We start from the raw sequence: 10907 nt of genomic DNA, 5'->3' as shown, positions 1-10907 counted from the left end.
TCGTGCGTGTCACATGGCTGTGTGACAGCCCGTGTCTCAAGCCATGTGAACCCAAAATTTAACCTAAAAATCAAGCTAATTCAAGTCCAATTCATGACTAACCATTCAAACCATTTAGGCACATATTAAAGAGATTTAAAAATCATTCAAATACACATAAACATGTCATTTCAAACACCCTAATTCATCTAACAAATATGCCATTCAAAGGGGCCACAAATATATCAAAACATCACTTACCTAACCAAGTCAATATTGTATATTCCCAAGCATAATAACCTAGTTCCAAAACTACCACACATGACCATTTGCAAGCCATCAAAACATACCAAAAAACCTTATTTACAAGCACTTAAAAGTGACTAATATGACATAACTTAGTAAGGCATTAAAGTGCACCAAACCAATATAACCTTAAAAGCTTAAACATACCAAAACAAACATTACAAAGATCCTATACATGCCATTATTAACCTTGGCCAAAATACACAAAATCTATCGAAATGGTTGTTGGATAGTGTGATAGGTCTCCGATGAGCTTCCAACCGATCGAGCTTCTGATAATCTATAACACAAAGGAAAGTAACTACGTAAGCAACGAGTGCTTAATAAGCTCGTAAAAACTTTAAATATAACTTACCATTTCATTTATACAATTCATAGATTAGGCTTAAATCATTACCAATACCATAAGCTTAGTATAAGCCTATACAACATCATTAAAACTCACAAGTTAGTACACTTGTTCATGATACAAATGAATTCAACCATAAGATAAGTATATTTCCATATGTAAATACATCATTTAGCTTATAAATATTTTCATAAGATCATGATTCATTCCATTTGCATACTTACCATTTCATTTCCTTTTCTTACCCATTGAACCATCTAGAATTACACTGGATACTAGGGAAAGCTCACACATAGTGTGTCTTTACATATAATAGTAACCTTTATTTTGTATCAATGCTCACACGAGCTGTAGGTTGGAATGTAAGCTACATGATACTGCTCACACAAGCTGTGGAGAATCCGCAACAAATGCAAGACCTCATCCATCAGTAGGACATTCAAGACCAGCACCCGAAACATGAAATCCCTAATGACATGTCATTCGTATCCTAAGAATTCTTAAGGTTTAACCGGGACTCGTTATCCCTCAATTCATCATAACATGGATGTCTTTATATATAGATTCATTTATATTAAAAAAACATAGCAAATAGTTAATTTAGCTAACATTAAAATGATCATAGTTCATACGAACTTACCTCGATAACTAGGGCATAGAAGTGGAATCGAACACTAATCCGAAGCTTTAGTTTTTCCTTGATTTAAGTTTGAATGTAGTTTATCTTGAGCTAAATAGATAATTTCAATAAATTAAGTACTTCTAGTATTCAACTTAATCCATAGTTCATATTTATGCAAAAATTACAATTTTCCCCTAACATTTTAACTTTTCACAATTTACTCTTTAAGCTCATAGCTTGAATATAACTCATTTTAGCCTAAATCCAACTTAACCGATGTTGCAAGGGACCTTGAAACAACCCATAATTACCAAAAATTTGCAACAAAACCCATGGATTTATACTTTTAACAATTTAATTCTTATTTCCAAAATTCAACAAAAATCACTTAACAAAACATGTTTATTTTGCAACAAAGATTAATAATCCATCAAATAAATTCAAAACCTATCCAAAAACATCCATGGCAAGTACCTCAACCTTTAATAGTTTTGCAAATTAACCCCCAGGTTAGCTAGATTAAGCTAAAACGAACTCAAAAACATAAAAATCATTAAAAATGGGACACGAAACCATACCATGCAAGGAATTTTGACCTAGCCAAACTTCAAGCTTCTCCTTCCATGGAGAATTCGGTTGAAACAAAAATAATAGGAGGAAGATGATGATTTTAGCCTATTTGATTTTAAGTTTATTTATCATTTTAACCTTTAAAAACTATCAAAATTTCATTAAAACCTTGTCCATGCACATCCACTAACACTTTAAATGGTATAATTACCATTAAATTCATTTAGTTTAAGATTTCATAGCCATTGGACTCCTTTAACTAATAGAGCTCAACTTTTACACTTTTTACGATTTAGTCCTTTTTACCTAATTAACCATTTAAACATCAAAATTTCTTAACGAAACTTTAATACGACCTTAATATAAATTCGTAGACATTAAATAAATATTAAAATAATAATTTACTCATCGAAATTATGGTTTCAAAACCACTATTTTTGACACCACTGAAAACGGGTTGTTACACAGCTCGCTGATTTAAGATCGCAGATGATACCGAACAAATTTCTCTGAGCCCGCTGATTTACAAATTTTTTCTTACGGGAAATAAAATTCGTAGTATTCTGCAATACAATTCTTGACTCCTGTACCACACTATTAGACAACAAAATTTGCTCAATAAAATTTCAAATGAAAACCTATACAATAAGCCCCAAATTACACACATCATAAGTGTAAGCTTTTCTTAGAAGAGTCACTTTATAACTCTTCTTCGACAAGATAGGGGAAAATTTTTTATATAATTATAAATAAAATGACTGGACTCAAAATCTGACCCAAGGTCCAACCCTATACAATAAAATTCTATAGACATCCCAAGGGGATAGATCTTCTTCTTCTTCTCGACTGTTGGACCAGAGTTCTCTCCCCGAATTTCCACATCCGTTATCCAAAGTATCAATAATATTATATACTTTTGAAGTAATTTTATAATTTTTGAAAATTTTATAATATTTTTGTATTTTTTTATAAATTTTAATAAATTTTTAATTTTTATATTTATATTTTGAAATTTTTAATTATATATTGATAAATTATTTGAATTTTTAGAATCAAAATCGAATTTATAAAATTATATACGTTGAGGGTTAAATTTATTTTTAAAATAAATACTAAATTAACAAATGTGTAAACATTGGAGGCTAAATTTATTATTATATCAATATTATATCTAGTGACTAAATGTATTTTAACGGTTAGTTACTAGAATTCAAAATTGATTTAACGGAAGCAATTAAAATAATAAAAAGAATTTGAGGATACCTTTAAATTTAGGCAACTATCTGTATAACTTACAATTTTATTGGTTTAAATTTCAGTCCGTTCGTTTAAAATTGTTTGAGGATGTTAAACCATGACTAAGCAACATGACGCAAAAATTACCAGAGTTGAAAAGAAGGGTTGGAAATAAACAAAACGATGTAAAAAAAAACCAATTGAAGTTCTAATTAAACTTTTGTTTTTGGTTTAATTTATTGAAAATTTTTAATGGATTAATTTTTATATTTAAATAGGTAGAGAATGGGTCGTTTCTTTTGACAAAATTTTTTAAAATGATGTTTATTGAATAACGGATAGAAGAAAATATAACTATTAATCTGAAGTTTATATAAGTTACTTGCAGCCACGATCTGCTCAATCTAATTTTTATTCAATGATTGATCATCGTTATTAAGAAAATGACAAAGATTGAGCAAATAGGATAATAATAGTTAGTCTACAATAGTATAATTAGATTTGATCATTTGTATCTGCATCAGAATTAAGTTAAAAGCATTATATTTATTGTTTTATATAAAATGATTAATTTTTTTACTCGTGCTGTGAATTAATTAAAATATTTTAAAATATTTTTTAAAATTGAAACGTTTTGCTTACAATTTTATATATATAAAAAATACAATAACATAAATTGTTTTTTATTTTTTTGGATATATAATATAAAAATTATTTTAAAAATAAAATATAAATTTAAAAGTATTATTGCAACATGAAATTAATAGATAAAAAAACTTATAATTTAAATAAATAAAGGTGATGTTATCTTTATTCCATAAATTCATAAATTTGATTGAATTAATTTAATTAAAATAAATATGAAAAGTAACTAAAAGTGAATGTATATTAAATAATGAATTTTGATTGATTTAATTAAAGGAAATGTAAAAAAATTAAAAGGGATATTAAATATGTATCAATTTTTTTCTCGACTTGGCTCGATCAAAATTTCATTTAAATAATTTTTTAAATATTTTTATTTAAATTTAATTATAAAATAAATATTTTATTATTTTGATATTGTAAATTATTAAAAAATGAAATACAGGTGCAACAAATTCAATTTCCAAAAAGTACATTATTTTCTTCTTAGCTAAAATGAGAAAATAATATATTTGTTTGTTTTAAAAAATGGGAATGGTAACCCACATTGCACTTCTAAAAGGAGATGCAGCTTCAAACCTTAAAGACGACATTGTTAGGAGGGACAACCACAAACTTTGAACATAGACGGTAAAACAGACATGGATAATTCAAAAGAAGTGAACCCGATTATGAGTTTGAAACTTGATTCATGGTTTGAATTGCCCGATTGTGCGTTCACGAGAAAAAAAGATAAAATTAAGTGTAGAACTTGAAATGGTATAAGGATTAATGAAATAAGAGGAAATCGTATCCATCGCCGGACTAGAGTTATGGAGTATTACCGTACAATCGGAACATTTAACATACATTTAATATATAATCATAAACATATTATAGTCCAATCATTTACATGCATATCATCCCTAAATAGAGCCTTTGAGGCCCTAAAAATACCTTAGAAACAATTCGGGACCAATTTGAAATTATTTGAAAATTTTAAGAAAAAGTTACAAAATTTTGACTACAGGGGTCACATGGCCGAGACACGCGCTCGTGTCGTAGGCTGTGTAACCCTCGAACTTGACCCACACGCACGTGTGCTAGGCCGTGTAACTCCTTGACTTGCATGCAAATGAAACCTATAAGGGACAAACGGCTGTGTCGCCATGCCCGTGTCTCAAGCCATGTGGAAAAAAATTTACCTAAAAACAAATCATTTCAAAACCATTATAAGCATACCATTTAACCTATCTAAGTACACTTTAAACGGGACCTAAAACAACATCAAAACACATTAAAACATGCTCAAAATATATCAAAACACACATCTTAAGTGCCTAACCAATATGCCCTCATTGACACCACATTTAAATCATCCATTCACATCCAATATACCATTCATAGGTACCTCAAATAAATTTCAAGCAAACAAATAATTGAATATGGTAAAAACATAACCTATACTCATCTTTCTCAAGTAACTAATTTCATTGAAATTATCACATGAAATAAATATATACATAAATCCAATCATCACCAAAACATGCTACATAACATATATCTATATATACAAACTTATAATCACATATTCAAAAGATTCAACTTCAAAGACATAATCACACCCTAGGTACATGCCAAAATTACAAAAGAAAACATCACCAACTTTGAGTACGGGATTCTTCTAAGATGTCATGTTCGAGTCTACTATTTATCTAACATGCAAACATGGAAATCAATTCACATTTAATAGATTTCATTTATATAATTAACCATAAGAATAACCAAATCATATGAGTCTATTCCTCAACCAAATAAAAATTATAATTCTTCTTTTATAATACCTATAACCAACTCTTTTCGATGAATCATAATACCTTGTCGTATGGTCCATTAGCTACATGGCACTCGGTGCCTAGTGGATAAATTACAGAAGAGTTTACGCCCAGCGCTAGTCAGATTAACTGACAATATTAGATGTGAGCCTAGCTCTAGTTGGATAAACCAAAGATATTTACGCCTAGTGCTAGTCGGTTGTACCGACAATTGTGTGCTCAGCACTAGTCAGACAAGCTGACAAAAGTTGATCCCAGTGCTAGTCGGATATACCGAAAAAATCAATAGTGAGCCTAGCTCTAGTTGGATAACCCAACGATATTTGCGCCCAGCACTAGTCGATTATACCGACGATAGTGTAATTATTTATTTCCACAATTTTCTCATTCATCACTTAACATCTTTATTCGATAATACACGTAACATTGTATTTCAAATATCAAAATAACATTGATTAATTAAATAATTAATAGAAAAATTAAGTTCAAGTATACAAACTTACCGAAACTACACTTGTAGACAATTATTCCCTAATCTTCTCTTTTCCATGACTAGCAACGGGATCTCTCGTATCTCGATCTAGAATTAATAATTTAATTTAATCAATTACTCAATAACTAAGCTTACACATTTAACCATTAACATTTGATATTCACTCAACTTAGTCCTTATCATAAAATACAACCAATCAATCCCATGTTTATACTAATTTCCTCAACCCACCAAATGTATACGTATAATTATCTATATAATTCCAAAACAGTCCTTATACTCTTGAATTTCTTCACTTAATATCATTCCATTTTAGTTTTGAAATAAGCTACATCCCTAACAATTAATTTCACCTAAACCCTTAACACAATTTAACCAAAATGACTAATGAAAGAAATTTATAACTTATCATACTTTCTTAACAAATCATTCTATAAAATAACCATATATAAAGGGTCACCACTAGATCCCAAAACCTTAAAACATCAACAATGGCATTGTCCACTACTTCCAAACAATTTATACTTTAGCTCATGAATTAGTTAAATTAAACCATTTCCAGTACAAAAATATAATTAACATGAAAAATCAGTTTGAGTAACACTTACATGCAAGTCCTTCAAACCAAATACTTAAGCTTTATCAATGGCTTCCTTTCCCCTTTACTTTTCTTTATTTTCGGCAAGAAAGAAATAATAGAAATTTCTTTTAACGGTCTCTTTTGGTGTTTTATTAAATTTGTTTTTATTATTTATTTACTTTTATAATTCCTTTAATGATTATTATAATAACTTTATATATATATATATTTATAATACTATAACTTAATTAAAACCGTCCACCATCACCCTCCACTTATAATTATTGGCTTATTTAGTTAATAAGTCCCTTAAGCTAGTTCCATCTTAAAATTTAGTAGTAATTCCTACTTTTATCCCTTATTTGATTTAGTCCCTTTTACTTTAATTAAACACATAATACTTTAAAAATATTTAACTATTATTCATTTCCCTTCTAACACTACACCAAAATAGGCTTTTAGTGGCGCTTTTTTAGGCAAAGCGTCGCTAAAAGTATTTGCGGCGCATTGAGAAGCGCCGAAAAAAACGCGTCGCTAACTTTAGTGGCGTTTTTTCCCAAAAACGCCGCTATAGACCATGACCTTTAGCGGTGCTTTTTCCGAAAACGCCGCTAAAGACCATGACTTTTAGCGACGCTTTTTTCACAAATGCCGCTAAAGATCATGAAGCTTTAGCGGCGCTGTTATCACAAACGCCACTAAAGGTTTGTCCTTTAGCGGCGCTTCTCACAAAAACGCCGCTAAAAATATAACCTTTAAAAAAATTATTTTAATCAAATAATATTTATTTTTATGATAAATATTATATTATGTTTTATTTTTTAAATTTGAACTTTAAATATACTTTTTAAGGATAAATAAAAAAATATTATTTAAATTAAATTTTCTATGAAAATTTTAACTTTAAAACTAAATATAAAAATTAATGAATTTAATTTTAGAATTTAAAATAAGAAATTAATAACACAATTAAAATCCAAAAGTTAGAACTCAAGTTGTCATAAATATTAAAGTAAAAATAAAAATTTAGAATAAAAACTAAAATAAATAATACATATGAAAAATTAAAACACAGGCAGTAACGAAAAATTAAACACCACGCATAAAAATTTATCAAACTAGTTAAGAAATACATGGTGCAGCCATGCAGTATAAATACAATAGAATCATAGGGTAATTTTCCATAAATATCTTCAGAGTACCAAGAACAATTTTAACCAAGTCTTTCGATAAGAACTTGAACAGCAAGAAAAGTGATAACAACATTGCACTCCCAACAAATGGAAAACGCATAACATGCTCCTTAGACATTGTCTCCTGTATGACAGACAAATTGTCAGCCAATTTTAATCTATAGAACTGAATGACAAACAAGAAGGCGAAGAGTTATTTTAAATGCTATCATACTCACTGATGGGGGAGTTGGCTTGACAGAACGATAGCAGCCCACATATACTGCAAGGCATGCGGTCAAAATAACATTCAAATTAGGATCTACCTTCACGACAAGTGGTGCCAATGTCAACCCTGCATTTAGCAAATCAAGGATGCCACATTAGAAAGAGTCCAGCTTCTTAAGCGCACATGTGGTACCTGAGAGATCTCACATCTAACAGTGACTCATAATAAGAGCATCCTTAGTTCCACATATTCTCTAAAAAAATCAGCCATACGCCAAGTATGTATTCATTCACAAGTATATTAAGCAAGATTCATGAGGTCTAAAATTAATATATTTAAAGATACGTAACAATGCATCTGAACTGAGAAAGGTGGGGATATGCAACGCAAAGTGCATTCACTGATTTCTGCTTTTGCCTATTAGTTTTTGGTTCATAAAAAGTTGCTAAAAGGAAATGAAAGTGTAAAGAAAAAAAAATCCTATTTGATTAAAAAAAGCAGATGATAAAATGTAACACAAGTTATAACATGATTGTTTCATAATAAAATCAAACACAACAATTTTGTTTACTAATTATTAAAAACAAACAGATTTTGTGTCCAAGGCAGCAATCAAACAGAACATAAGATTTCAGTTCTTTTTAAAGTTTTTCTTTTCCTTTTTTCAGAACTGCAAAGATTTGGGTGAAACGAAATCTAATCCCTTTAAATTCTCCACATATAATGCATAACTTTATAAATAAACCAACTATCATTCATGCCAAATAACAAAGCTACCCCGTCCTACCCTTACACACTCCCAAATTTCACACTCAAATCATTCTTTCCTATCAGTTCTCATATTTTCTTTGCAACTAGAACCAGAAGATACATTAACTAACTAAATCCTCCCAGCTAGTACAAAACTAAATTAAACAACTGAATAAACTGAGCAGAAATTATCCTAAAAAGACAAGAATTCTTTCAAATGCAAACCCAAAATGTAAATAATAAACTAAAATTAATCAAGAGTACATAAAAAAAAGGCAAACCTGCTAAAGCCAAATTGGCGAGTCTTTCAGTGTTCTTCATCCTCGTCGTTTATTTTTAAATATAACAGCAACGAAGAATCGACTCTCTTTCTACCTACAACAAGAAGGAAAAAAATTATAATAAAATCAATCAGTAATTATTATTTTGCAGTACTACTAGTTAATTATATTCTTACAAAAGTAGCTAATTCATTATTTATGATTTCTGCTTCACTGATTGATAATTTTTTTTTAGTTTGTTATGAATCAATCATGGCTTGGTTGGTTGCTTTTTTGTTTAAATTTTGATTAATTGAATCTGTTTCTGTGAGTGAGTCTACAAAGATTCTGTTGACACCATTTTTTTGGATGAAAACGGGGTCGACTTGGATTTTGAAAATGAAACGAAATTGGGAGTCGCCACCAATCTTTTTTGATGAGGTGTGATCGGGTCACCTAGAAATTTGGGTTGTTTTAATAGAACATTTTGGTTTATTAAAACAATGATTTTGGTCTAGGAAAATATGAGAAAATAGGCTCGGGAGTCGGTTACGTATGAGGAAGGATTAGCACCCTCATTACGCCCAAAATTGGTACCAAATTGATTAAATACTGTCCTTTTGTCTAAAATTAAAAATGTTTTTGAAATGTGGTTCTTGTTAATAACATTTGAATAACCCGAGTCCATTGCCAAAAATCTTCTTGTTTCGACGTTCGAAAATTTGTAATTCAAAAATAACAAAAGGATGCCCAACTATTTGGTCTAACGAAAAATCGATACCCAGCACAGTAGGGCACGATTCCTCGAATTTCCAAACATTGACCATTGCCTCACCTTGGAAGATACGAGTGAAATTCCAGAGAGATATTCGATTATTTTGAGCAAATAGGAAATTGTAACCCAGCACGATAGGGTACTATTCCCCGAACTGCTAAATACCGAACATTTCCTTTATAAGTTTTTTTTTTTAGAAAACATGAATGAAATTCTAAAGAGACATTTGATTATTTTGAGCAAACGAGAAATTGCACCCAACACGTTAGGGCACGATTCCATGAATTGCTAAATATCGAACATTTCTTTCGTTTTAATAAAATTTTTTAAAAGACATGAGTGGAACACCGAAGGAATATTCGATTGTTTCGAACAAATAGGAAATTGCAACCCAGCACGATAGGGTACGATTTCCCGAATTGCCAAACATCTAATATTGCCTTTACTTACGAAAAATCTTATTTCGAGGTAACAAAATGTCATATCCAGTGAGTTAGGACACAACTATTTCCCGAATTTCCAAACACGAAACATTGTCTTGATTTGTGAAGTTTCAAATACAATTGCAAAAAAATGAGTCAATATACTTGTTTGATTATTTAGAGATAAAAACAATTGACGTTGAGAAAGAAGTTGGAATTAAAAAAACATGATGCAATAAAGAGCATGCAAGCTTAGTATTGAGCCAGAAATAAAAATTTGGGACAATAACATTACATGAATAATCCAGAATGATACAAAAACATGAAGGAACAAATATATAAATACAAATGTTAATAATTATAAGCTAATGAATTAAAAGCCAACTTAAAAGAAGTTCTAAGCAAATTACTCAAATAAAATATCAAGTTTTAAAATAAAATGAACAATAAGGAAGAAAGGAAATTTTAAAAGAACACTACTATAAAACTAATACAAAGACTTTAAAACAAATAATGGATATAAAACTTTTAAAATAAATAGAAAAATATAAATAAGTAATAAATTAAATAATATCATACGAATGAATTTTAAAATAAATGCTATAAAATAATTTACATGGAAATTTGAGATGCATCAAATATATATATAATACATAAATGAAGTTTCAAAAAGATTTAGCAATATGCAAAGTGATATATGTACAA

At 29.4% G+C, this 10907-nt stretch overlaps 1 protein-coding gene across 1 annotated transcript; it reads right to left on the bottom strand.

The window, feature by feature from the left end:
• Positions 1-7698: 7698 nt before the first annotated feature.
• Positions 7699-9114, bottom strand: LOC107915937 (signal peptide peptidase 1). The gene is made up of 3 exons (XM_016845119.2): positions 9027-9114; positions 8006-8121; positions 7699-7911 (listed from the first exon to the last, which is right to left on the bottom strand). The coding sequence occupies exons 1-3, from the start codon at positions 9064-9066 to the stop codon at positions 7717-7719; spliced, it is 351 nt and encodes a 116-aa protein (XP_016700608.1). The 5' UTR covers positions 9067-9114; the 3' UTR covers positions 7699-7716.
• Between the last annotated feature and the right edge of the window lie 1793 nt (positions 9115-10907).

Source organism: Gossypium hirsutum, chromosome D10 (genome assembly GCF_007990345.1).
Source record: "Gossypium hirsutum isolate 1008001.06 chromosome D10, Gossypium_hirsutum_v2.1, whole genome shotgun sequence".
NCBI lineage: Eukaryota > Viridiplantae > Streptophyta > Magnoliopsida > Malvales > Malvaceae > Gossypium > Gossypium hirsutum.
This window is presented reverse-complemented; position numbering and strand designations above follow the sequence as displayed.

Coding starts and splice junctions, on each gene's coding strand:
- LOC107915937 (XM_016845119.2), bottom strand. CDS start 9,066: ATGAAGAACACTGAAAGACTCGCCAATTTGGCTTTAGCAG. Junction 8,122..9,026: donor CGCCAATTTGGCTTTAGCAG/GTTTGCCTTTTT, acceptor TGCTAAATGCAG/GGTTGACATTGGCACCACTT. Junction 7,912..8,005: donor TCAAGCCAACTCCCCCATCA/GTGAGTATGATA, acceptor TCTGTCATACAG/GAGACAATGTCTAAGGAGCA.